Here is a 27,656-nt window from a genome sequence, read left to right as displayed (position 1 = left end):
GAGATGGAGCTATCTCAATTATTTATTAAACATTTACATTTCTTCTTTTAAATTGTCTATTTTTCCCTTAAGTTGTTCTTTTTTTTTTCCTTTATGATATATAAGAATTAACAGAAATTAACCGTCAAATAGTCTGACTTTTTTTTTTCTTCTCTATAGTCCAACAAAAAATTAGCAGAAGAGAAAATTCAAGGATTTATGAAGACCCACTTCAACCACCCAGGTCCCAGAAATTCTTAATGGTATCCTTCATGATTAAGATTTCCATGAGAAGGGAAGGGGGAAGAGGGTTAGCGAGAAAGTGGTAAAGGGCCACAAAATGATTACATTGTACATGATGAATATGCTAATTATCCTGACTTGATCACCACATATTATACACAGGTACTGATATTCAACTCTGTACCCCACAAATATGTACAATCAATTATGTTTTAATTTAAAAAATTTTCCAATGAGACTTAGAAATGCTCAGAATATATTCTCCCATTAATAATGGCCTCCAGTTTTTCAGCTACTGAATCTACAACAGGCACTACAATAAACTTTCCATATAATTTCTGCTTTTATTTCTCTCTATAAGAGAATATTTTACTCACATTTTACAGATGAGGAAATAAAGATTTAGAGATAAGTAGGTTGCTCAAGGTCATATAGCTTGTTAATGGATGTTTCAGGATTCCAAACCAAGCCCATCTGACTCCAAAGACCACTTTGCTAAGCTGCATCAGTCATTTGCCCTCCAAGCTCATCTGCCCATCCTCAAGCTCTAGAGTTGCCATATTTAGCAAATAAAAACACAAGATACTCGGTTAAATTTGAATTTCAGATAAACGATGAAAAATAATTAAAAAATTATTCGCTGTTTATCTGAAATTTATATTTAACAGGGTGTCCTGTATTTCATCCGGCAATCCTATCAAGCTCAGACTTTACTGGGGCTACAGGCCTCAATGTACAATTTCCGGGTAGGAAATAAAGCCCAATGGAGGCACTGGATGTTGAGACGGTGCAGCCAAGGCCTCCTTAAGTGAGGTAGTGCTGTCTCCGAAGAAGCTACTGACTCGGGTGCAAGTGTCAGAGGTCGAGACTCAACCCCCAGGGCCACTCCATATAACAGGCCATCAAAAAGCCAACTTAGGAGCAGAGGAATAAAAGTCGGGAGCATAGCCCCCAGGAGAGGGGGTAAAGGGAAAGAATACGTAGCGGGCCTACGGGGATCCCCTGCGGTGCGAAAACCACTTTATATGTAAATCAAAGCCCAAGCGAACACCAAAGGAGAGGACTGAAGAACCGCCTTCCAGGCCTAATGTCTCTCCCTCCGGTCTTCGGGGTTCGTCTGGTGGGCCTAATTCGGCCGGCAGGTCTACCTATCCTCTCTTCCCCTGTGACAACGCCGCCCCTGACATCAAGCCTCCATGTTCCCCCATCCCCCTCTTTCTTCTCCACTACCTTTGACTCGCGCGCTCTTGGTCTCGAATTTGGTTAGCATCCTTCAAGCCTCCGGCTCCGACGTCCCAATCGGAGCCCCGCCACTCCCCACTACCCTTCGGTTGCCTCCACGTCAGCGACCCTCGGCCTCAGCTCCCGGAAGCTCCTCAAGACACGAATTTCCGGTGTCTGGAGCGTCGGGCCACAGAGACAGCTCCAGTGGTAGCCTAGAGAGGCCGCTACCCGACTGGGAGGGGAACGGAGGCTTCCGCACCGCGGAGAGGCAAGATGGCCACGGCTGGGGGCGGCTCTGGGGCTGACCCGGGAAGTCAGGGTCTTCTTCGCCTTCTGTCTTTCAGCGTCCTACTGGCAGGTGAGGACTCCCCACCGGTGAGCTCCGCTCTGTATGGGGAACTCTCTGGATCTGCCCAGGCGCGAGCGTCGTCGTCTCCCTTCTGGTCCCCACTGCCCCTCTGTCCCCCGACCCTGTAAATCCTCTTTCTCTTTCGTTCCCAGCTCCGCTCTGTATGGGGAACTCTCTGGATCTGCCCAGGCGCGAGCGTCGTCGTCTCCCTTCAGGTCCCCACTGCCCCTCTGTCCCCCGACCCTGTAAATCCTCTTTCTCTTTCGTTCCCATAACAGAAGTTCCCCCTTTGCGTGGACCTGAAGATCTCTAATCCCCTGCGGCACGTTGTGTCGCTCCATTCCCTCCTCTTCCAGGCCTCTTTCTGGACTTCCAGCCCGACTCTCTCCCACTTTGTTCGGATGCTTCATTTTCCCACAGCCCCAGCCACCCCACCCACAATCAAAAGGGACAGGTGTGAAAGTTGAGCTTTCTTCCCCGCCTTTTAGACTTTTTGACATGAAAGCAGCCACTTTCTGTGGGTGCTCTGCGGCTCTTAAAACGTAGATTCCTCATTTCTTTCTCTATTCCACCATAAATCTGTGTCCCTGTGCCTTGACTTAGTCTCACTTTATTGTTGAAAGAAACTAAGGTAGAATATGAATACTCTTTAATTGTTAAGAATATGAAGTAACGGTAAAACTTAAGTATTTATAGTATACATAAGTGTTTGTTTACACGTGTTTATTTTCTGGTAAAAGGCATTCTGGTTGGTTGAGCCCTAAAATGCAAACCATGACTGTGCTTTCCCCCAAATTTACATTGTATTTTTTAAGATCCCCAAAGGAGAAACTATAGCTGCCCCATACTGTGGCACACGCAAGTGACCTACTGATGTTAGATGTGTGGCATAAGTTTCTCCCAATTCTGTTCAGACTCGTGGAAAAATGTCTCAGAAAGTTTTCTTTACTGTAATCTATATTCTTACATCAGCACTCTTTTATAAACTGATTAGTAATATATGTACATGATAGAAAAGCAGAAGTGTGGTCACCCATGCAACCAGAAGCTGGCACATCTAAGGTCAAACACTTTTCCTTTGACAAATCAAGTTTTCTCTTTTTAGCTTCACTGTCAATTGCGCCACATGGAATTTGTAATAACCCTCTGAGGCACATAGCTGGGTGCTTTGCGTTTATCTGTACCAGTAGTGAGCCCAGGAAGTGAAAGAATGGATATTAGTCCCATTTTAGAAAGTATGATATTGAATGATTTATCCAAGCCATACATTGAGCTAATGACATGATACGAGCTGGTACTAGGGTCTGTCAAGTTCTTCTAACACTTTTTATCTTCTGATCAGGTTTGTGCAGGGGAAACTCAGTGGAGAGGAAGATCTACATCCCCTTAAATAAAACAGCTCCCTGTGTTCGTCTGCTCAATGCCACTCATCAGATTGGCTGCCAGTGTGAGTTGGGATTGGGATTTGTGTTTGTGGTCATTGATATTTCAGTTTGTGCCCTGGATTCCAAGAAAGATCCATGTCCTGCTGAGGATTCTCAGCACTCAAATTAGATTGCGTGAATAGGAGGTGATAGAGAACCAAGGCAGATAATTAATCTATCAAACCAGGCAAGATAATTAATAAGAGCTAACATTTAGTAAACGCTGCATACTAAGCTTTTTACATGTGTATCTCATTTAACCCCTGTAAGAATTCCATGAAGTATGTCTTATGAGGGTATTTCAAAAAGTTCATAAAAAACAGAATTAAAAGATAATACAAATCCTTCTGTGAACTTTTCGAAGTGCCTTTTTATTGCCATTTTACAAGTGATAAAACTGAGACTTAGAGAAGTTGAGTAATTTTCTCAAGATCATACTGGTAATAAGTAACAAAGTCAGGATTTAAACCCTGGTGGCCCAACTTCTAAGCCATGACTCCTACCACCTAACTATACTGTTTCCTAAGGAGAAGGAAGTCTCATATTCTATAGAGTCCAGTCATCACCTGCACTCTGAATGATCTTTGTGCAGCCAAAATGGGCTTCTTAAAGGCAGTGAACTATTTGAAGAAAAGGCACTGAAAATGCCAAGTAGTTGCAAGTTGAATTAGTGAAGCATTTGGATTTAACTTTATGCTTTGTAAATGTGTTCCAAAACAGTGCCATGACACCATGGTTTTAAAAACTATAAAAATCATAAAGAGGGAAAACAATTGTGCTCTGAAAGCTAATATACTGTCTTCAGATTTTGTTCTTCCATTAACAGCAGCTCTTTCAGAGTGTAGTTTTGCAAGTAAGCAGGAAATTTAGGGCCTGATCTTGGCTTCTTCATCATGAGATTGATCACCTCTGAATTTCAGTTTACTCCTGTAATAATGGTTGGAATAGTCTTGCACAATGCTGAAAGTCAAAGTACCTTTTGATAGATGTTTGCTGAGTATATAGTATGGTCTCAGCAGTACTGTGTGATTGCCTGAAAGCTCCCAATTGGTAGGAGAAAACTGAGACACTGGGAAGTGACATACTTGCTTAGGGAGGCAGTAACTTTTCTGCCCATTCTTCTCTGAGCTATATTGTATGTCAGTTGTCCCATGTCCTTGCTGCACAAAGCACTGGGAATAGGTTGATTGTTTCCAAACAGCCCCAAATAAAGTTTTTGTTGGACTTAATTTCTAAAATGGGTTTGTGGGTAGAAGAGAGACAAGTCCAGTGTGGGCTGAGATCAGATTGCTGGTCTTGCTGGAAAGGCCAGGACCCTATTCTGGAGCTGGGCTCTAAGAAATCACCTTTGGGGATGAGTTACTGTGCTGCGTGTTTTTAGAGTATCCCTGTAGGAAGCAAAGCAGTGGCCTCTAAAGATAAAGCCAAGTGCTAATACAGTGAAACAAAAGGGGAGGGGCTGGACTCTGGCCACTTCCTCATTAACATCTTCATTCATTTTCATCCTACTTATTTCTAAGTTTTACTTCATCATATCTGTCCATTCTGAGCAGGCTGTATCCTCTTTAATTAGTGTTGCTAACATGATAACACTAAGGAGGAAAAGCAAGACCCCGGTTTGATTTTCTGATTATAATGCCCTGCTTTTATTGGACGCTTTAAAGTGCTCAAAGAGAGCTATAGTTTTCTTTCTTCCTTGCTTTCTTATTTCCTTTATCCCCACAGTATGAGATGAATAGGCATAGAAAAGCTTCTCCTCATTAAACACCCAGAGAAAGTCAGCACGTTACTTAAGACTGCACAGTGAACAACTGGAACCCAGATTAGAATCTAGGTTTTTTTCAGTTCAGTATTGTAGTTTGTCTTCTTCCTGTTCTCCTTGGAGCTAAGGTTATGTATTTTTTATTTGCCACACTGGCTTTCCCTTTTCCCAAGTTTTAAATGCTATGGCAAGGACTGTTTTTTGTTTACTTAGAACTTCCATTGGTATTCAGATCTTAACTAAAATTGTTCCAGACTGTGATATTCCTTCACATTTTATTAACATTATCAATATGAACTTGTCAAGTTTACTATATATAAGACATAGTTGAATGTTGGGGACCCTGCCTCCATGTCTCCATTTTACCAGGTCCCATGGGAGGAAAAAACTGCTTGTTTGGCAGTCAGGAAGTGCTTAGGGTTTTTGTCTTATGTCAGTTACAAGGATTTCAGTGGCTTGGTCTGGAATCATAGCTCTAGTGCCTTGCTGTATGTATAACAAAGAACCACATGTGTGCTCTTTGGGCCCCACCTTCAGAGATTTTAATTTAGTAAATTTGAGGTAAGACCCAAGCATCTGTATTTTTTAAAACTCCGAAGTGATTATGATACACAGCCAGGGTTGAGAACTACTGTTCTAAAATAGTTTATGAATAACACATCACAAGACATGTAAAAATTTATTTGTATGGCATCCTGGCACATATAGAAATGGGTGATATTTGTAGGACATCCTAGAGTAACTGACGAGTCTGCTCCTGGCTGGAGGTGACCAACCTAGGGACTTTGGAAACCCTAGGTCCCCATGAATGAGGGGAATAAACATCTCTAATCCATTCAAGGCCTATCGATTGGGAAGCTCTGTTCTGGAGACCTCAAAGTTCTTGACTAACCTCACCTAAAACTGGCCAGAAGCAAGTAAAATCATACCCAAATAGGGCAAAGGAATAGTGACCCAGGAATGCTACTGAGGCCAATGGAATCTACACATATGTTTTCACAAAAGAAGACTCAAAGTTAGACCTCTGAGCTAGAGATCTCAAGCCTGGCATTTCCTGGAGAAAATACAGGTTTGAAAACTTTGGTGTTTACTGTTGGAGAATCTTGTGTGTATGACTAAATGAGGTCGAGGGAAGAGGGCAAGAAAATGAAGTGCACAGAGCCTTTCTGGCATTTATTGAGCAAGGTCTTTACTGAGTCTTCTTGGGCTTGTTTGTCCTCCATTTCTTCCTAATAACCCCAGATAGAGCTGGGGCAATTCAGCTTTTCAGTTCAAGTGCAGAGATGGCTGTATTCACCCAAATATGTTGTGACATATTTGAGCATAAAAGATCTGCAGAATCAGTGAGGCAGAGTCAGAATTGTCAATTGTGGGAGCTTTAATTTGGTTCATTCTGTCCTGGCAGCTTCAATTAGTGGGGACACAGGGGTTATCCATGTAGTGGAGAAAGAAGAGGACCTGCAGTGGGTTTTGACTGATGGCCCCAACCCCCCTTACATGGTTCTGCTGGAGGGAATGCTCTTTACCAGGTAAGAACTGTATGTGCCTGCTGGGAAGATCCATCTAGAGAGGGAAGATTCAGTGAACAGTCTTCACATTTGTGAGTGAAGACTTCCCTTGGCTGCCCTGGTCTGGTCAAGGGAGGGGGCAGGGGTAGTCCTCAGAAGAAAAGATGTAGCATCAAAAGGAATCATCTCAGTCACCTTAAAAGTAAAGCTCCAGTGAGTAAGGACCCCAGGGAGGAAGGAAGGGAGCTCAGGGTCACTCAGGGACAAGGTAGATGAGATTAAGCCCGGAGCTCAGATTGGATCATAGTCCAGACTCAGAAGTTAGAGACTGAAAAAGGAAGAAATAAGTCAACAGTTCTGATTTCCCTAATTCCCCATTTGTTTCCATCCTGGGGGCCAGAATGTTGGGCTGTCTGATACCTTCCTGTTTTCCTTCGTGGCGTTCTCTCCCTGTTCCAGGGAAATAATGGAGAAACTGAAGGGGAGAGCCAGCCGAATTGCTGGTCTTGCAGTGTCCTTGGCCAAACCTAGTCCCACCTCAGGCTTCTCTTCTAGCGTGCAGTGCCCAAATGATGGGTTTGGTAAGAACCCCAAAGGACCAAGAGAGCCTACTGTCACCCAAGGCTTATTGTTGCTTCTGTCTCATATCTGTGTGTGTCTGTATCTGTGTGCAGGTGGGGAGGGGGGGTATGTGTATATCTGTGTCTGTGTATAGTGTGAGCAACTGACTCCCAAGCAGAAGATAGTCTTTGCCACTCATCTCTTCCCTCTTCTGCTTCTCTTATTCCTCCTACCTTTCATTTCTTCTTGTCATATTCACAGTTCCCTAATCTGCTAGTCTAGGGCTCCCTAATGCCAGTGTCTCTCTATTTAAGTGTGGGTGGGAGCAGTTAACACCTGCTTCTTTGAGTCATCCCCTCCTTTTGAACTCTTAATCCCAATCTTACAATATCCTAACCTTCTTCCCTCACCTCCCTCACGTCCCTAAGTGCTTGGTGTTCCAATAACCTATCCTCCCCCATCATCACCTCCCCATCCTCTCCTTCAGGTGTTTACTCCAACTCCTATGGGCCAGAGTTTGCTCACTGTGAAGAAATACAGTGGAATGACCTGGGCAGTGGCTTGGCTTACGAGGACTTTAGTTTCCCCATCTTTCTTCTTGAAGATGAAAATGAAACCAAGATCATCAAGCAGGTAAGGACTCTGCCAGTTCCTAGCAATTCTGGTTAGAGGATTATATTTTAGGTTCTCCTGTTTGAGGGGAGAGTCATTCTAGTAATGCACCCTCTGAAAGGCGATTGTTCTAAAAAGAACCAAGAAGTTTATTTTTCTCATGTTCACCTCTCCCATTTCTCTCCTGCCTGATATGATAGCATTAAAGGCTTTTAGACTGGAAGAAAATAAAAAGGATATTTGAAATAATAATATGAAACAAGGTGTACAACCCTGGTTAAGAACCATTAGTGTGGTAAAAAGAACATTGGACTAGGAATTGAGAGATTCAGTTCAGTAATTTCTGAGGTTCTTTTTAGCTCTAATATGCTCTAATTCTAGTCTAGCTTCTTCATTTTGTCTCACAGAATAGTTAAGATGGGGTAATTTCTTCTTTTTCTCTTCTGGCTGGCCTGTGCGGGGTTCTGAACCTGTGACCTTGGTGTTATAAGGCTGCACTCTAACCAACTGAGCTAACTGGCTGGCCCAAGATGGGGTAATTTCATCTGCTCCATCTAAGTCATTGAGTCTGTGCCACTTGCGCCTCTTGATGAATTTTTCTCTTTGACCTTATAGATCGTGATTGTACCAGGGCAACCAGAGCTCAGGGACAAATGTCTCCCAAAAGGGAGTGACTTAAGGATGGAGCTAGGCTCTTCTCTTTCTGGGAAGTAAGAGAGGGACTCCACAGCTAGCTGTCTCAGTGGGGTCCATCTCCCCTTCCAGTGCTATGAACCAGAGCTCAGGGACAAATGTCTCCCAAAAGGGAGTGACTTAAGGATGGAGCTAGGCTCTCCTCTTTCTGGGAAGTAAGAGAGGGACTCCACAGCTAGCTGTCTCAGTGGGGTCCATCTCCCCTTCCAGTGCTATGAAGATCACAACCTGAGTCAGAATGGCTCAGCACCAGCCTTCCCGCTATGTGCCATGCAGCTCTTCTCACACATGCATGCCGTCATCAGCACTGCCACCTGCATGCGGCGCAGCTCCATCCAGAGCACCTTCAGCATCAACCCAGGTAGGGCAGATCTAAGCCATGCTGAGTGTACTGGGGTGGGGGTAGGGAGATCAGGCCAGAGAATGTTGGAGAGACCATGGCAGGGAAGTAGTGGGTACAGGCAGGAAGCACTGGATGGGAGAAGTGAGACAGTTCTGAACAATGTAGACAGCTTATTCCTCAAATGGATGGTGGCAGAGAAACCAACCTGGAACAGTTGGAAGTAGAGAAAATGACTCACAGAAGCCATGGGGCACTGGTCAAAGAAGTCTTTCATGCCTTCTTTGTATCTGTCCTCTCCCTGAGTCCCACTGATCTTTCACTGTTTGTGTCCTGCTTAGAAATCGTCTGTGACCCCCTGTCCGACTACAACGTATGGAGCATGCTTAAGCCTATAAATACATCTGGGACATTAAAGCCTGATGACAGGGTTGTGGTTGCTGCCACCCGGGTGAGTGTTGGCCCCTGATCAGGATGAGCAGGGCTGGCACAGAAAGAGCTGGCAGGCCTCTCATGGGCGTGTCAGATTTCAGAATTGCTACACTGGGAACCCCCAAATGGAGAGGGATCTGAGCTGCAGGACTCCCAGGTTCTCTCTATCACCCCAAGACACATATATTCTCTTGTCTGGAGCAGGAGAGGGGTCTTGGGGCCTGGTCCTGATTTCCAGTTTGAAAGCTTACCTCCCCTGCCTTTTCTTCTGCTGTACACAGCTGGACAGTCGTTCCTTTTTCTGGAATGTGGCCCCAGGAGCTGAAAGTGCTGTTGCCTCCTTTGTCACCCAGCTAGCTGCAGCTGAAGCTTTGCAGAAGGCACCAGATGTGACCACCCTACCCCGCAATGTCATGTTTGTCTTCTTCCAAGGGGTAGGGGCTCTTCAGCCGGGGTGGGATGGCAGGGAAGGAAGGGGATGTTGAACGTGGCTATTGGTTGAAGAAGACCTCAGTACCTGGCCTAAGTTGTTAAACAGCATAGAACTTTTGGATATGTCTATGTGTGTCTCCCTTTCAAAGTCCTCCATTTTAGGAAGCTTCTATGCTCTGAATTGGTGTGTTACCAAATTCCTCACTTTCCACTGATAAGATCTACTTGAGGCATCCTTTTACTTTTATTCTCTGGACACCTTTACTGCTACCTCCACCCAGCAGCCCTGAGGCTCCTGCCTCTCCCCAATGGTACCATGGCGTGGCGCTAGAATGAGGGAACAGCAGCCGTTGCTAAGTCATTGGAGGTGGGGGAGAGTCCAAAGGCAGGCACATAACAGCTGATGTTTGCCTTAGGCCTTTACTAAGGCTGCTTTCCCCATTTCTGGGCTAGAGAAGTCCCATGATGCATGTGATGGATAGTCACAGCTGGGAAGTGGGGTGGGGAGCAGGGGAAAGCCATGTGACCATGTAAACTGACTAGCAGTTGAGATGACCTGAGACAGTCTTCTTGCCCGCAGCTTTGATGATCTGGCCTTCCTTGAGGCTTCCCTAACCCTTTGGATTCTCTGTTCCCTTTCCCACCCATCTCCACCCCTCAGGAAACTTTTGACTACATTGGCAGCTCAAGAATGGTCTATGATATGGAGAAGGGCAAGTTTCCTGTGCAGTTAGAGAACATTGAATCATTCGTGGAGCTGGGACAGGTGTGCAGCATGTGTCCTCCACACCCTTCCTTCCTACTTAAAACTTCTTCCTCTGTGTTGTTCTGTTGTCCTCACTTCAGGTACCACCACCTCCTCCCTTAACTCCTTTCCCCCAGGTATGGACCAGAACAGGAGACTGACTATAGGTGTTGCTCTTCATCCTCCCCCAGGTGGCCTTAAGAACTTCTCTAGAGCTTTGGATGCACACAGATCCCATGTCTCAGAAAAATGAGTCTGTAAGGAACCAGGTAACCTAAGCATCTCTCCTCATTTCCTGCTTCAAGAGCTCAGAATACAGAACTCACCCCCATCCCCTGCCCTGTTCCCACCAACCCCCAGGGCCTATGAGATAGGATAAGGGACAGGGTTAGACTGAGTGTTGGCTAAAGGATGAACACCACAGCTGTTATTGGTCCCTGAGAAAAATCCCATTGGTTCCTTGTAGCAGGTAGTTCTCTGATCATTGGGTGCCTAGCAGACTACCACTGCCTGTTTAGGACAGGTGAGTGATTAGTTCCCTCCTGTCGTTGCTGCCCCATGGATCCAGTTGTCAAGGCTGTGTTAGATTGTTCTCTTCTTTCCTTACTGCCTGTTCAAGACCCTCCCTCCCTTCCAGGTCCAGCTTTAGGCTAGCTTTTTTCCGTGTGGTACTCTTCCTGCCTCTCATGCCTTCAATGTCATCCCTGCTGTGGACTCCTGTAGCACTTACTGAATTGGTTACCTGTTTGGCATTCAGTGTATGGTTTTGTATCATTTGATCCCTCTGGTTCTGCACAAAAAATAACAAGTGAAACATCCACCAAAGATAAGGCAGAGTCCTGAGAACAGTGGAGTTTACCTATAAATATGAAAAAACACAGGCCTCTTCTTTGTGCCCTAATTTCCTAACTCTAAAAAGAATGGTGGGAGCTACAGGAAATTCAGAGAGCCTTGGTCCCTAAAGGCTTGAGTAATATGGCTCTAGGACAGCATAGGGCAACTCTCCAAGCAGGCAACTTGAAATATAGAGCATTTCAGGCCTAAAAGAGATGTCCCACTTCTCATTCCACAGCCTCCCATCAGTCAATGTCCCTCATCCCCCCCAGGTGGAGGATCTCCTAGCTACACTGGAGAAGAGTGGTGCTGGTGTCCCTGCTGTCATCCTCAGGAGGCTGAATCAGTCCCAGGCTCTCCCACCATCTTCTCTGCAGCGATTTCTTCGAGCTCGAAATATCTCTGGTGTTGTTCTGGCTGACCACTTTGCTGCCTTCCATAACAAGTAAGAGTCACCTGGTCCTGTACCCTCTTCCTTCTTGAAGAGAGTCTATTCTGCAGTCTGGTAGAAAGGCCGCTGCCCTTCCCTCTCCTCATACCACCCTTTCCAAAACCTCAGGTCAGTTTGTGTTCTTTGCTCAGTGGCCTATTCACATCTGACTTGATGTTTATCTTAGAAAACTATCCTCACCCTGAGCCCTTTCCTAGCACAGTCATCTTTAGTTGTGGTTTCACTTTTCCTAAGCTCTCCAGAGGCCTGAGTTCCCCAGGGCTGCCAGCAGAGGGCATCATCTCAAACAAGAACGTGGGAAGGATGGTGGGGGTTCTTTGGCTGGAGTTCAGAAAGTGGTCCCTGCCTGGGGGCCCACCCAAGGGTGCCACAAACAGTGTTCATGTTCTGTGAGACGTAACATATTCTTTCCATGTGGTAGGTGCACATGGTTCAGTGCTAAGGTAAAAGTGTCCCCTTTTTGGAGCTGAGGGGGCTTCAGAGGTAAGTAGTGAAGCACTGTTAGTCACCCCTTTCCTGATTCTGGGTATACCCTGAAACTGCTCCTAACTTGAGGCCTGGGGTAACAGGGGACTTGTTACTGAGGCTGGATTGCTAAGTCCCCAGCCTTCCAAGGGCCAAATGAATTTCTGAGTAAAGTTGCTTAAGCTCTGGTTCTCCAACCCAGCCAAGTAGCACCTCCTCGTTCATTTAGGGAGTGACAGGTTTAGCAGGTAGGGTCAGCTCTCTTCTTCAGATCTTTCCCCTGCACCACTTTGAGGGAGAGACGATTCATCATTTGAACGCATTTTGGGCCTGATTATGTGGCTGACTTGATTCTTTGTGGGGCAGAGATTTATTGATGGTAAAGGCTGGGAGCTCTCTTAGCCCCTCTTTTAAGATTTGTCTCTGTGGAGCTCACCAAGGATTGTCACGGTGGTTTGATCCTGTGAGTTCTTTGAAAATTGTCTTAGCTGTTCTACATCTATATCTCCAGCCCAAACAGTATAGAGGAATCTCCTGTGTTTAAAAAATCCAAGCTCATTTACATTTTCTACTTTGTCTGTCAGAAAAGACTTTGTATTTCATTTACCATTCACTCCCACCCCCGTATTTTCCACACCTGCTTCAATATGAGATCCTAATTTTCTCTCTCACCCTTCTTCTGGGTGATGAGATGCCAATTTCCTGCATAAGGGGTGCTTGAGAGAGGAAAGGGGCAGGGCCCTGGCTGAATGTAGCCAAGGTTCATGCTGGCTTTTCTGGCAGGTATTATCAGAGCATTTATGACACTGCTGAGAATATTAATGTGAGCTATCCTGAATGGCTAAGCCCCGAAGAGGACCTGAACTTTGTGACGGACACTGCAAAGGTAGCACTGACCCAGGCTGGGTGGGAACATGGGGAACACAGTGAAGATGCTTAGAATGTTAGCATTTGAGGATAGAAGAGGAAGGCTATTCAGTCCCCTCCTCACCCACCACAGGCCCTGGCAGATGTGGCCACGGTGGTGGGACGTGCACTGTACATGCTTGCAGGAGGAACCAACTTCGGTGACACAGTTCAGGCTGATCCCCAAACGGTAAGAGCAGATGGGCCCTACCTCCCTTCTGTCTCTGTTTACACAGTAGGCTGCCCCCATCCGTTATGTCCCTCCCTCGTCTTCCAAACCTTGGAATTCAGCATGCCCGTTCATGCCAGTGAGGACACTGGGTGCCCCAGAGAGCTCTTGGGTGGGCCTCATTTGCATCCTTATGAGCCACCCACTGTCTCTCAACCCTAGTCTATCTGGCCAGGCTGGTTCCTGCCCATGACTGCATCTTCACTAATAATCCTTTCCCTGAGCTCAATCTAAGTCACAGGGTTTTCTCTTCTCACTGTTCCAATTCTAGGTTACCCGCCTACTCTATGGGTTCCTGGTTAGAGCCAACAACTCATGGTTCCAGTCTATCCTCAGGCAGGACCTAAGGTCCTACTTGGGTAAGCATTTGGTATGGGAATGGGACCGTTAGCCAAGAAAAGGAATAGAGAAAGAGACATCATTTTGGTTTAATCTTTTCTTTTTTTCTTTTTCCTCTCTCTTTCGCTTTCACCTTGTTTTCTTCTTTCTCCTGATATTGTTGTATCATTTTCTCTTAACCTTCTTTTTTCTGGTTCCTGTCAATCCTGGGCTTTTCCTATTTCTGCTTTCACACACCCCACCTTCCTCCCACCAAATCCTCCCTTCCCTCTGTTCTGCAATCAGGTGATGGGCCTCTTCAACATTATATCGCTGTCTCCAGCCCCACCAACACCACTTATGTTGTACAGTATGCCTTGGCAAATTTGACTGGCAAGGTGATCAACCTCACCCGAGAGCAGTGCCAAGATCCAAGTAAAAACCCAAATGAAAACAAAGATGTGAGTGGTGGTGGGTGTTGGAAGTGCCCTGGGCCCCCTTCCCTTGGGAAAGTTGGAGGATCTCCTAGGCCTGGTTGGACCCAGGGAATTGGGATGGAGAGGTGGAGGGATGCAGCCATTTGAACTTGAGTGTTGAAGAGGGTAGCCTAGGTGAAAATGGACCATCTAAAGGGTAAAGGGTCAGCAGCCAGTTAGCTCAGTTGGTTCAAGCATGGTACTGATAAAAGGTCAGGGGAGCCAGTGAGAAGAGGATCACTTCAGACCCGTGCTGTGGCCCGTCTTCTTTGCAGCTGTATGAGTACTCATGGGTTCAGGGCCCTTTGAATGCCAACGAGACAGACCGACTCCCCCGGTGCATACGTTCTACGGCACGATTGGCCAGGGCCTTGTCCCCTGCCTTTGAACTGAGTCAGTGGAGCTCTACTGAATACTCAACATGGACTGAGAGCCGCTGGAAAGATATCCGTGCCCGGATATTTCTAGTTGCCAGCAAAGAGCTTGAGGTGAGATGGGGCAGGAGGGGAGGTGGCAGAGATCTGTTTGCCTTCTTTCTGCTGTCTCTTGTCTCAGACCCCCTTCCATCTCCCATTTGCCCTAAATTTGTGGCAAAACCTACTGCAAATCTGTCCCTGTTCAGCCAGCATGTCCCATTAGGAGGCCTTTCCTTTTTTTTTTTTTTCCTTTTTTTGTCTTTTTTACTGACCAGCAATGGGATCTCAACCCTCGGTGTTGCGCCCGCACCGCGCTCAGCCAGTGAGCGGGAACCGGTCTCCACATGGGATCCGAACCCTTGGTGGGAGCGCCGCCGCGCTTCCAAGCGGCGCACTCTCCAGTGCACCACCGGGCCGGCCCATGGAGGCCTTTCTTCACTGATAGTTTGAGTGTGTGTTCCTTCTGGAGAGCCCCGTGGGTCCTGGAAGCTCTTCCACAGCTCCCACTCCCATCTGGCACAGCTGGGATGAGTCAGTCTAATACTTATTTGAGCCCCTGTCGCAAGTAAGTCAGTAATGTAAGTGCCAGGACAGAATCAAAGCCCTGGGTCCTACCTTCACAATGCTTAAAATCTAAGTAGTACAAGATGGAAGCAAAAGCAGAGATACTTCTCTTTTCAAATAGGGAAAAAGTCTGCAGATTAGAGAGATGTTGCCCATGATTGTTCCATACTTGGTGGTTAGAGCCAGCACCAAAATTTTGATGTCCTGGCTCCCAACCCCAAGCAATTATCCAAAGCTGCATTGAGTTCTGAGAATACCTTTCTCTTCCCTTCCCCCCACCCCCAACCTCCCACTGCAGTTTATCACCCTGATGGTGGGCTTCGGCATCCTCGTCTTCTCTCTCGTCATCACCTACTGCATCAATGCCAAAGCCGATGTCCTTTTCATTACTCCCCGAGAGCCAGGATCTGTGTCTTACTGAAGAGGACCCCAGCTTTTCCTGCCAGCTCTGCAGTCATTTCCTAGAGCCTTTGTCCCACTGGAACACAAACCACTAGTTTGTCACTGGATCCTCTCTGGGCCTTTCTCAGACTGGGATTAACATAAAGGACTGCAACTGTCCAAAAAAGACAGGGAGAGATAATAAGTTGCTTCCCTTCTCTTCCTCAGCTCCCCCTTCCCATCTCCCCTACCCCATTTCCTCCTCCTTCCCTATCCCTGCCAGATTCTGGGACTACAAATAGAAGCTTCTTGCTCCTGTTTAACTCCCTAATTACCTACCCTAATGTGCCTTTCTTCAGGATCACTCTTCTGCTCTTTCCATCCTGCCATGTACCTCCCTCTCCCCCCACCACTACCCTCACACCCAACCATCTTCCTGACCAGAAAGAAGAACGTGAAGAGTTGAATGTTAGGATCAAACTACAATTGAATCACGGAGGAAGAGGACAGGGGAATCTCTGGGCTGAGCCTGCTCCCAACCATCTTCCTGACCAGAAAGAAGAACGTGAAGAGTTGAATGTTAGGATCAAACTACAACTGAATCACGGAGGAAGAGGACAGGGGAATCTCTGGGCTGAGCCTGCTCTCCTCTTCCCACTGTCCTCTTTCCTCCAGGTCCTCAGATGGCACATTAGTGTGGGTGTGCTGCTGGGTGGGTATCCCACCTCCAGCCCACAGTGCTCAGTTGTACTTTTTATTAAGCTGTAATATCTATTTTTGTTGTTTTCTTTTTCCTTTTTTTTTTTTTTTGTAAATATATAAATAGCAAGTTTCATTAAAATGGATTATCCCACATGACTTGTACTGTTACCTGTTGTTCTTCCCAGGCCACTTTGTTCAGTGACCCCAGACTGGAAGTCGTGAAATTGCTACCTTGCATGCTATCTTCTTGGTCTCCAGAAGACCCAAGGAGTAAGGCTGTGTTAAAAACAGTTGAAGTCCTGAAAGGAGGGCTCTTTACAGAGCCCTGGAGCTGTAGTTCCCCTCTTGTAACAGTGTTAGCATAGTTTCTTCTCACTTTGTAATGGACAGATGTTTATTCACCCTGAGACACTGCCTAAGGTACAGAGATGAAGAGAATACAACCCTTACCCATGAGCAGCTCACAGTTAGGGTGTTGGAAGAGACAGACATACTCACATCTAGGTGTCATGCAGTATAGTAAATAGAATAATTGCACTATGTCCAGAATGCTCTGGTAGCATGTTGAGGAATTCACAGCAGTAGGGGTGACAATTCAAGTTATGATTTAGAGGGTTCACCCCATGTGAAAGAAGAGTCAAGAAAATGCATGAGTCATGTTTGGGAAATGGTTAAGTTATTTAGTGTGCCTGAACCTCAAGGATCAGCTAGAGGTAAGGCTGGGGCCAGGTCACAAAGGCTCTTGGATGGCATGTGGAGGAGTTTTGGCTTTCTGTTGATGGTGGGCTTTTTGTAGACCCAAACAAGGGTGGTTTGGGACTGTCTTAGAAAGAACCTCTGTTCTGTGGAGATGCTCTAATTCCCTGGGTCTTCAGGGAGGCAGAATTCTGGATTATAGCAGAACTACTAAATGATCGTGGCAGTGGCTGAGTCAGCTGAGGGGGTAAGAGAACCAGCGAGAGTGGAAGCCTCATCCAGCATTCTTTCCTCCCTGCTGGCCAAGAGGTCATCTCTGACACATGCCTGAAGACCAGTAGCCATGGAAAAGAACTGACAATTTGCACAGGGTCCCAAGCTCTCCTCCTACTTCCCTAATGGACTATTTACCTTTTCAAATCCTGCTGAGAAAAAGTGATTTTTCTCCAGGTTTCTCTCCAAGTTCCCTGGGGGAGTGCATGTTTGGGATTCTGAAATATAGAAATAGACCCTGCTGCTTTCCCCCACCCCAACCCTCCCAGTTTGAGCTGGAGAAGCTGTGTGCTGTGCTGGCGGGAGTCAAGCACAGCTGCCACCATCATCTGGGCCGGCTCCATGCCTCCCTCGGCCAACAGGTCTCCCAGCGGACAGAGCAGTAAACTCCCTCATCCTGCTGTCAGCTTCGGGAAGCAGGGAAGTGGCTGGGTATCAGTGAGGGAACTGAACAGGGAAGCAGAGGGTTGAGCAGAATCACGGGATCAGGGGTTGAGTAAGAATTAAGGGTATAAGAGGTAGGACATTCAACTCTAATCTCCTCTGCCTAGGGAAGAATCCTGAACACAAACTGTCTTCTGCCTTCCATGTTCCTTTCCCCTTAACCTCACCTCCCCCACCCCCCAACAACGACAGAAAGCCCACTTGGGTCTCTTTCCACGGCTCTTGGAGAGACCAGGCTCCATGGAAGGAGCGCAGCCTCCTAGATGACTGACTCACTGGAGCTCCTAAGCACCCTCCCTTTCTAAGACCGAGGTTCTGGCTCCTCACCAGGTGTCTCCTGGATCCTGAAGTCCATATGTGATGCTTGTAGCGTCTTTCGGGCCACATCCTTCTCAATTCTTTAGCCTCCCTCTCCCTCCCGGATCTAGGCCTTGCTCACCCTGTGCCTTCTGAAGTTTATTATTTTCCAGTCCCTTTTCTTTCCCTCCCACCCTACTCTTGCCCATTGCTAATTCACAATGTCCTTTCTCTTCCTCCCAACCCATTTAGATAGTTGAATAACTGACAACCCCTGCTTCAGGACCCAGCCTGTCTCCAGCTATTGTGATACCTTGTCCCTTCAAAACTAATACTGATTGAAGGCTTTCCTACCAGCTGATGTCTCTTCCCCTGCTTATCTGAGTAAAAGGTTTACTATTTGCTGTTACCCACATCTGGGTCACTGCTTCCAAGGACACATCCTGGGAGGTGATATTTTTCATTCAAAGGCTGGCGTTCTGTACCAAGATCCCACCTTATTCAGTAGGACTTTATTTATTCAAGGGAACATATAATAAGACTTTAGAAATCATGTGTATGGTCAAATTCATTTGATAGTTGGGGGAAATGGTAGCCCAGAGGAGTGATGTGGTTTGCCCAAGGTCACACAGCAAAATAGAGACAGAGCTGGGACCAGAACATTTCTTATATCTGCACTGACAGCCACAGCAGTAATAAACATTTATTGAGCATGGCTATGGGCAAGGCACTCTGTCCCAGCATTGTAAAAGGGTAAGAGATATCATGCTATCCCTTAGAGACTTAGGATCCAGAGTCTAGATGGCAGGATGGGACATGACACAAGATAAATAAGCAGGCAAGGCAGTGAATGCTCCATGAAAAATCAGTGCTTATCTATATACAGGTTCTACCAGAGTTCAGAGGATGGAGGGCTTGCTTCAAGTGGGTAGGGCCCGTAAGGAGGAGCTTCATGTTGTGGGAAGAGCCCAAGATCAGATTTTTGATCTGCCTCTCATGCTCAGTGTGACCTTGGAAATGGCCTTTCCCCTATCTGTAAAATGTGGTGTTAGGGGCTGCTCTTCCCCCAGCTCTGCCAGTCTGGTTTATGAAGGGAGAGTTGAATTGTAGACTTCTCTCCCTTCCCCCTTTCAGCTTAAACTCCTCAGTGCAGGGGCAGTTTAAAAGGCTGATCATTTCAGAAACTCAAAGGTAGCACTAGGATCAATTTCAGGGAGGGAGGCCTGTGGGGCACACTCACGTTCTAACCCAGGGACAATAGGAATTTGGGAAAATTGTGGCATAACATGATGTAAAAGAGACCCTGTCACTCAACATCCCATCCTCCAAAAAAGCTTGGCAGGAGTTGTTGAAATTGAGCTGGGGGAGCAGAGACCCTTGGAAGGCCAGGGTCCAAAGGACCTCCAGCTGGATTTTTATTCCTTCCTGTATTCAAACTCAGAAGCTAGAGGAGCTCCCACACTCCTCCTGTGGAGAAGGGCAGCTGTAGCCCCTGTCCCCAACTCGGGGAAACTCAGAGCAAGAGTGGAGGGGTCATCTCATGAGGCCTAAGGAGAAGCCATTAGTCTGAGGTGATGCAATTACAAGTAAATGTTACCATCCTCTGGCTCAGGCTGGTTGGTTGCTCAGGGGCTGGGGGCTAAGGCCGTAGAGTTCCCCACTCTCTCTTCCCTGCTCACAATTGAGGAGGAGTTAGGGAGACTTGGGGTTGGGGGGAGAAAAAAACTTAGATGAGAGAAGGTACCCAGAAAAAACTAAGCTAGTGGAGGGAAACTGAGGAAGCAGGGATTCCTGGTAGGGCTGAAGGAGGAAAGGGAGGTGGAGAGCTGGAACTGAGCCTGAGGGGAGAAAGGCCAGGAGGGCGTGGCTAGGAGGGGAGTAGACCCAGAGCTGGTGGTGACAGATGGGTGGACACAAAGAAGAGAGCTTCAGGGAAGACAGATGGATGGGGGAGGGAAGAGGAGAGGCTGGGGGAGGGGGCAGTGCATGGTGCAGTGGTTGGAGGCCGTAATGAGACGGGAGATGGGCTCTGAGCTGAGGAGAGGTGAGTGGAGAGGAAAGAAGAAAGGGAGGCCGCCTTAGGAGACAAAGGCGATAAGGCCTAGGGGGCCAGGGGCAAGAGGGCTCAGGGGCTGGGCACTGGGAAGGGGGGCTTCCAGCCAGGCTGGCAGCAGAGAGAGTGACAGATTGTGTAGTTAGCTAGAGTGGAGACCCGCTGTCACCTTCTAGAGGCACAGAGAATTGGAGACAGAGAAAGACAGACTGACAGAGACCATGTGGAAACAGATAAGGAGAGAAACTCAAAGATGGAAGATGATCCAAGACGCACTGACACTTCCCAAAAACACAACAGCTCAGACCCAGGCTCTTCCTGCCTTTCTTGCTCCTGTGACCCAAAACACTGCCAGTCCCTCATAAAAAAACTCCCAGCCATGGGCCACTCCCAGGAAAGGGTCAGGCAGTGTGGCACAGCTAGAGTTAACACCGTCTGCTCTCCCTGCCAGCCGCTTGCCTGGTTGGGTCCCTAGGGCTCCCCACATATGTCACCCCCTCTCCTGCCAAACCCACTGCTTCCCAGCTCCTCCAGGCCCTCCCCCCCACCTTTAAGGACTAGGCCTAGGCTCCTGTGTCTTCCCTACACCCCAACCTCCCTCTCCCAACAATCTACCTCATGGGCTGTCTGCGGATAGAAACATTTGTGAATCACAATCTGAAAAACTGAATGCCTATAAAATGTAAAATAACAACTATAAAACATAAAGCCATAATCCTCCCCATCCCCAGGCCCTGCTCCTCCTGCTCTTCTTACAACAAAGACCCCCACACAGCTCCCAGGGTTCTCCTCCTTTGGGGCCTAGGGCTACTGGCAACCCGAGCTGACCTCAATCCTAATGTCTCAGATATATGTGTGTATGAAACTTCTTGCTACCTTTAAATCACTGTACACACGTAGGGGGTTGGGAAGAGCACTTCACAGTTTACCCAGCATTATTTTACACATTCCCATGCATTATTTCACCTGGGTGTCACAAAAACCCTGTGAAGAAGGCAACATTATTCACATTTCACAGGTGACAAAATAAGACTCAGCCAAGGTTAAGTGATTGTCCAGGGTCACCAGGACTTGGACCCAGGCCTAACTGGCCCCAAGTTCAGTAGATGTAGTAGTTCTTTCCACCATTCCATGCTTTTAGCTCTTCTTTTTCACTAGTATTTTCTCTTCAGCTTCTCCCCTAAGGAGGAAAAATCTGAATCCCCGAGTGAAGACTGGGGCTGGGGGGCCCAGAGTCCGGGAGGAAATGGTTCCCAAAGCACTCTCTCACATTCCTCTACCATCAGACCTCAGCCTGCACTGGGGACAGTTCAGGCTGGTGCTTCAGGGATGGAGGTTGCAGAGTTGAAGTCTCTGAGCTAAACAGTCTAAAAGGAGGGAGGCTGGCAACAAGGGTCTGGCTCCTTTCTCCCTTCTCCATGCCAAACTCCATAGTTCCTTTCTGCTTCTCTTTTCCTCAGTGTCTTACCATTCGGGACCTGGGCCTCCCTGTTTCAGTAACAGTCCCTCATCTCGATCTGTTTGTCGTGTCTCCCCCTTGTCTCCTTGCCTCCAGTACTTTTTCTGTTTCTTCACACCTATCTGGTCTTACCATTCGGGACCTGGGCCTCCCTGTTTCAGTAACAGTCCCTCATCTCGATCTGTTTATCGTGTCTCCCCCTTGTCTCCTTGCCTCCAGTACTTTTTCTGTTTCTTCACACCTATCTCAGATGTCATGTCAGAACCTTTTTCACTGGACCACCCTGCCTCTGGAGTCCTCTCCAGCCATGGTTCATTTTCGTCACTTACAAATGTTCAATGAAGACAATCAACAGCAGAGTAGGGTGCAGGGGTGGGGGAAACTTCAGATACTGAAACCCAGCTCACTGCCTCTATGTGCTTCCCTTGGTCCCAGTGCCCCCTCTCTTGCTCCTGCCACCCTACAACACAAACACACTCACACACACACATGCTGGAGGCTGCGCTATTGATGTGAACTTAATCAGAGCTCATTTGCATGTAATTTTGTATCTAGTTTTCTTATTGCTCATTTGATGCAGTCACACACTCAAAGCCTGCATGGGCTGCCCTGCCCTCCTCTCCCAGGGTCCCTCCAGTCCTAGTTCTTCTTTTTTGGTGATTCTTCACTCCTCTCCTTTTAGTTCATACCTGTATCCTCCTAAGAGCTCCTAATTCCCAGTGGGTCCAGTTTGAAACACTCCTTGTGGGGTCTGTATCCAGAATCTGACCCTGCTCCTCCCCTGGTAATAGGATAGGTGGGAGGATGGGGGCTGGGACAAGAGGGTGTTGTGGTGATGAGGACAGGGACCCAAATAGTAGTCACAGGCAGCCTGGAAAGTGGTGGGTACCAGCTTTATGAGGGCAATGACTCTCAGGTCCTCGTCTGCATTTTAGTGCTGTCCACTTGCTCTTTTCTCGGTTTCTCCGTTAGTACCTTGAACAAGGGGAAGGGCCTGTCAAAGTCACGCTGGGACTCAGAATGGGACCACGGCACTTAAACCTTGCTTTCTGGGAGCCTCTGCCCTGCTGCCTCTGGTGTGGGAGACTAAGGGGGTTCATCTGTGGTCCTGCCCTGGCTCTCGCCCCGGCCCCACCCCTTCCCTAGCTCTCCATTTCTTGCTTATGAAATATGCATGGAGAACAGATGTCCCTCCTCCCCCACTCCCCGCCCCCCCAGGGCCAGCCTCCACCCCCAGCTCCCGGGGGGGTTCCCAGATCCCTCTGCCAATGGCTGCCTGGCCTGGCTGTTTAATATTGATGAGGGGGGTGCCTGGGCCAGCCAATGGAGAGCTGGGGGTGTGTGTGTATATCTCCATATATATACATAGGGTTGGGCCAGCTCAGGTGTGTATGTGTCTGTGTGTGTGAGTGTATGTGAGTGCGGGTGGCCCCAGTACCTGGCCAAACTCACCCCCTCCACCTTGGCCCTACCTCCCCACCATGTGTGCCCCTCGCATCTGCCCTGGAGCCTGTTCAGCCACGCCACGCTGGCCCTGAGAGGTCTAGAAAGCTGGTCACTAACTTTGCAGACGGATGAGCCCTGAGCAGCCAGAGGAGACTGGGGCTGTCAACGCTGCCCCCTGTCCTGCTGAATTGGATCCTCTGACAGGGTTCTCCTAGGTAAAGGGGGAACTATGGTCTGGGGAGGGGTGGGCGTGTCCCTCCCATTCTGTGGCTCAAGCCCCCTCCCAGATCCTCCCCCTAGTTCTTCACTCTCATGTGCTATGTCTCTCTGTCTCTGCATCTCCCTCATCTCCACTTCTCCCCTTTGATTCTTTGTGCCTATCCATCCTCAACTGGACTGGGGTTGGCAGAAGTGGGGTGGGACATCCTATCTTGGATGCTTGGAATTGCTGCTCCCCTGATCCTCAGAGCCTGGAACTTTGAGACCAGAAGTGGATTTGGGGACTTGATGGATAAATAGAAGCTGCTGCCAGGACCAGATTAGGAAGGACAGTGAGGCTGGATAGAGGTGGGGCTGGGGCCATATGGGAAGCACAGAGAGGGGAAGGGTGGGCATGGCAAAGTGATCAGGGAGAAGAACATGGGGACTGAGCAGAGAGAGAATCGGGCTATGATGGATGTGCTGAGAACCGCACAGCTGAACTCCTGGTCCCAACCCAAGCATGGGGCTGGGGAGTTGGGGGTAGTAAACATGAATTGAGAGATTCTGACTTTGGGTCTCCTGCACTATTGCCATCCTTTCGTTCCTTTGGACCCCAGAATATGGAGTGCGTTCTGCGTTTCAGCACTAACCACCTCTGTTGTGTGTATGGTTATGTGTGGACTTGTCTTCCCCACCATCAGATGTTGATGACCTTGCATCCCCCCAGAGCTTAGTAACTGTCTTGAACCTGTCTTCTGTGTAGTGGGATGGGGTAAGGTTTGGCGAGGGGGCTGCTGACCCCTGTGAGGTTGTCTGTCAGGCAGGAGTGCCAGGGCTGGGGAGGAAGGGGTGATGGTGACTGTGAAGGAGGCTCAGTGCTTCTGGATCTGACCATTAATGAAGGCTGAGCTCATGGTGAGTGGCCACTGTTCCTCCTCACACTCTCCCTAAGCAAAGCCCCTTCCCCAGCCCTTCCCAGGCCATGTTCCTTCTGCCTTGCCCTGATCTCCTCTGGTCCCAGGACAAGGAAACCTTAGCCAAGCCCCATAAGGGTAGCCCCAAGAAGCTGTCTATGTCCTCTTCTGCAGAGCACACCTGAACCTACCTTGTGCTACAGTCCCTTTCCCCAGCCTTCCTTGCAGAATCTCCAAAAGGGGCACAGAACAGCAAGGACTGAAAGTGTTGAGGAAAGAACTGGAGGAATGGGCTGGCCCTAGGCAGGGGGATTGTTGTGAGAGGAGATGCCTTCCCCTGGTTCTAGGGGACAGGGTGGTAGGATCTGATGTTTACAGTGGTTGTGTTGGGGAGGTTTGGGGGACTGGGAGGAACTGAACTGTGGCAGCTGTGCTGAGCTCCATATGTCCCAGTCCACTCTACAATGGGCAATCTGCGTGTTTATTTGCACACTCCACCCCCTTGCCCCCAAAGCAGCAAGGGTGGAGAGGGGCTCTGAGAGGAAGCGGATCTATGGGGCCAAGGCTTGCAGTTGTCCCCTCACATCTGGGAAGGTCTAGAGTTATAGCCAACCTCTCCTGGAGCTGTGGCTCCAGTGCTGCTCAGCTTTTTCCTTATTTATTTATTTATTATGGTAAAAAACACATAACATAAAATTTACCATCTTAACCATTTTTAAGTGTACAGTTCAGTAGTGTAAACTATATTCACATTGTTGTAAAAAAGATCTCCAGAACTTTTTCATCTTGCAAATGTGTAACTCTGTACCCATTAAATAACTCCCCTTTTCCCCCTTCCTCCAGCCCCAGGTAATCACTATTCTACTTTCTGTTTCTTTGAATTAGACTCTTTAGATACTGCTAATAAGTGGATCATACAGCATTTGTCCTTTCTTACTTTACTTAGCATTACTTTATTAATGACTGGCTTACTTTACTTAGCATTATGTCCTCGAGGTTCATCCGTGCTGTAGTGTGTGACAGGACTTCTTTCCTTTTTAAGGCTGAATTATATTCCATTGTATGTATATACCACTTTTGTTTATCTGTTCATCCATTAAAGGACATGTGGGTTGCTTCTACCTCTTGACTGTTGTGAATAGTGCTGTTATGAACATGGGTGTGCAAATATCTCTTTGAGACCGTACTTTATTTGGATATACAAAGGTACTTCAAAACATTCATGGAAAAATAAAACTGAAAGATAATGCATATCTTTCCATGAACTTTTTGAAGCACCCTCAAATACCCAGAGGTGGGACTGCCAGGTCACATGATAGTTCTATTTTTAATTTTTTGAGGAACATCCTTACTTTTTTCTATAGCAGTTGTACCATTTTTCCTCAAATACCCAGAGGTGGGACTGCCAGGTCACATGATAGTTCTATTTTTAATTTTTTGAGAAACATCCTTACTTTTTTCTATAGCAGTTGCACCATTTTACAATCCCACCAACAGGACACAAGGATTCCAATTTCTCCACATCCTCGCCAACACTCACTTTCTGATTTTTTGTGGGTTTCTTGTTTTTGTTTTTTAATAGTAGCCATCCTAATGGATGTGGGGTGATATTGTGGTTTTGATTGGCATTTCTAATGATTAGTGAGGTTGAGTATCTTTTCATATGCTTGTTGGCCGTTTGTATCTTTGGCAAAATGTTTATTCAAGTCCTCTGCCCATTTTTTAATCAAATTATTTGATTTTTTTGTTGTTGTTGAGTTATAGGATTTCTCTATTTTTCTGGATATTAACCCTCCTTTATCAGATACATTATTTGCAAAATTTTCTCCCATTCCATAGGTTGCCTTTTCATTCTGTTGATTGTGTCCTTTAATGCATAAAGTTTGATGTAGTGCTATTTGTGTGTTTTTGCTTTTGTTACCTGTGCTTTTGGTATTATATTCAAGAAATCATTGCCAAATCCAATGTCAAGAAGCTCTATCCCTACGTTTTCTTCTAGGAGTTTTACAGTTTTAGGTCTGCAATCCTCTTGCTCACTTTCATCCTGCCCAGTGTGTCCCTCTCGTCACTTCTTCCTTTCCTCCTATCCTTTCCACCCTGTCCACCTGCCTGTCTCTCTGGCCCTGCTCCCCGCCCATACTTCTGCTGTTCTTCCCTCACGCTCACAGTTCTGGGAGGGACCCCTCCCAGCCTGCCTCAACCCCCCGCCCCCATCTCTGAGCTTTCCACTCCTTCCTCCCTCTGCTACTGTCAATGCTCCCTTCTCTTTTGCAGGCTCCTACTGGCACCCTGACCATGGAACCTTGAAGAGGCTCTGACTTCCAGAGCTCAGTGGCAGACCCCACCACCCCAGGCCCTTCCTGCCCCTCCCACAGCCAGCTTTCAAGCTCCCAGAGGGAGGGGTGGGGAGGGGATCCTGATCTCACAGGGCAGGGAGCTTCCACCATGATGCTCAACTCAGACACCATGGAGTTGGACCTGCCTCCCACCCACTCGGAGACCGAGTCGGGCTTCAGCGACTGTGGGGGCGGGGCGGGCCCTGACGGTGCTGGGCCCGGGGGTCCCGGAGCTGGGCAATCCCGGGGCCCAGAGGCGGGAGAGCCTGGCCGGAAAGACCTGCAGCACCTGAGCCGGGAAGAGCGCCGGCGCCGGCGCCGAGCCACAGCCAAGTACCGCACGGCCCACGCCACGCGGGAGCGCATCCGCGTGGAAGCCTTCAACCTGGCCTTCGCCGAGCTGCGCAAGCTGCTGCCCACGCTGCCCCCCGACAAGAAGCTCTCCAAGATTGAGATCCTGCGCCTCGCCATCTGCTACATCTCCTACCTGAACCACGTGCTGGACGTCTGAACTCGGCCTGTCTACTGCCCCTGGATCCCTGAATCCTCCCCTCCTCCCCAGGCCTCTCTAGGGTCCCTTCTCACCGCTCACCGCTTAGAATGGGGTCTCGTCCCTGAGCCCTGCACCTTGTCATGAAGTCCCAAAGGCCCCGGGCCCAGGCAGAGTGCTCACTGGCTGGTCGTGAAGTCGACTTTCTCTTTCTGTCCCAGGCACCCAGGGGGCTCTTCTTATGGCTTCCTTATGGGGTTCATCGTTGTGACTATTGTGGTTGGTATAGAGTCCTTTCCGGACTTACTAAGCCGGCTACACTCACAGCCTCCTTCCAGCTCCCTCATGGGCTGCTGCCTCTTCTACCCGTGTCCAAATTTTCAGAGACCTGAGACCCTGAATCTGTCTCCCATCTGTTCTAGCTTCTCCTGCCTATGGTGGGGATGTGGCAGCAGAGCTGGAAAGGGGCGAGGCTGGGGTTAGAGTGGGGAGAGGGCTTCTTCCTATGAGATCTCAGTCTATCCACGTCTGCCGAGGGTCGGGGCCCTCCAGAATCTAGTAGGCAGGAATTGTGGAAAACTGCGTTTTTCCTTTGTCCATTTTGTTCCTGTGGCTTAGCACATACAGACCTCAGATCTTACTTGGCAGTGAGTGCCTTGCCCTCTCTGAGCTATTTGGCCCCCTCCCTGCCCCCTTCCACCCTTGCCATTTCAATTTTCTCCCCCTTTTGTCCTTCCTTGTGTGCCGATAGAGAAAGGAAATCTAGATCCTGGGGCAGGAGATGACGTCCTCAAACAGCCCAGAGTATCTGGAGAAGGCCCAGGTAATGGGTGGGCCAGACCTCACTTCTGCTGTCTCTGTCCCAGCCCACCCTGAAAATGTGCAAAAACCGTGTTGGTTCCTCCCACAGAGATGCACGGGGTGCCCTATTATTGCCTTCTGGGAATGTTCAGTTTTCCTGGCCACAAGGCCTGTTTACTATGTACTTTTTTCCTCCTTCC

At 48.0% G+C, this 27,656-nt stretch overlaps 3 protein-coding genes across 4 annotated transcripts in view; 2 read left to right on the top strand and 1 right to left on the bottom strand.

Annotated features, from left to right (window-relative positions):
- COPA (coatomer protein complex, subunit alpha) overlaps window positions 1–1,888 on the bottom strand; it is a 37,397-nt gene extending 35,509 nt beyond the window's left edge. For both annotated transcript variants that reach the window (XM_008584698.1, XM_008584699.1), the window contains exon 1: window positions 1,453–1,888. In XM_008584698.1, the coding sequence (XP_008582920.1) occupies window positions 1,453–1,492 (40 nt within the window). In that variant the 5' untranslated portion in view covers window positions 1,493–1,888. The remainder of the gene's footprint in view (window positions 1–1,452) is intronic.
- Window positions 1,670–15,872, top strand: NCSTN (nicastrin). The gene is made up of 17 exons (XM_008584700.1): window positions 1,670–1,804; window positions 3,138–3,242; window positions 6,387–6,510; window positions 6,949–7,070; window positions 7,538–7,683; window positions 8,566–8,716; window positions 9,037–9,146; window positions 9,409–9,561; window positions 10,221–10,325; window positions 10,496–10,573; window positions 11,411–11,583; window positions 12,838–12,940; window positions 13,055–13,150; window positions 13,461–13,548; window positions 13,814–13,968; window positions 14,259–14,471; window positions 15,262–15,872. Exons 1-17 carry the CDS (start codon window positions 1,720–1,722, stop codon window positions 15,382–15,384), a joined length of 2,130 nt encoding a protein of 709 aa, XP_008582922.1. The 5' UTR covers window positions 1,670–1,719; the 3' UTR covers window positions 15,385–15,872.
- A 6,785-nt stretch (window positions 15,873–22,657) lies between these two features.
- Window positions 22,658–26,676, top strand: NHLH1 (nescient helix loop helix 1). The gene is made up of 2 exons (XM_008584697.1): window positions 22,658–22,929; window positions 26,104–26,676. Exon 2 carries the CDS (start codon window positions 26,275–26,277, stop codon window positions 26,674–26,676), a length of 402 nt encoding a protein of 133 aa, XP_008582919.1. The 5' UTR covers window positions 22,658–22,929; window positions 26,104–26,274.
- The last annotated feature ends 980 nt before the right edge of the window (window positions 26,677–27,656 follow it).

Source organism: Galeopterus variegatus, unplaced genomic scaffold (genome assembly GCF_000696425.1).
Source record: "Galeopterus variegatus unplaced genomic scaffold, G_variegatus-3.0.2 Scaffold3337, whole genome shotgun sequence".
NCBI lineage: Eukaryota > Metazoa > Chordata > Mammalia > Dermoptera > Cynocephalidae > Galeopterus > Galeopterus variegatus.
Note: the sequence above shows the minus strand (reverse complement) of the source record. Positions and strands in the feature narration are given on the sequence as shown.

Coding starts and splice junctions, on each gene's coding strand:
- NHLH1 (XM_008584697.1), top strand. CDS start 26,275: ATGATGCTCAACTCAGACACCATGGAGTTGGACCTGCCTCCCACCCAC.
- NCSTN (XM_008584700.1), top strand. CDS start 1,720: ATGGCCACGGCTGGGGGCGGCTCTGGGGCTGACCCGGGAAGTCAGGGT. Junction 6,511..6,948: donor GAGGGAATGCTCTTTACCAG/GTAAGAACTGTA, acceptor TCCCTGTTCCAG/GGAAATAATGGAGAAACTGA. Junction 13,549..13,813: donor GGACCTAAGGTCCTACTTGG/GTAAGCATTTGG, acceptor TTCTGCAATCAG/GTGATGGGCCTCTTCAACAT.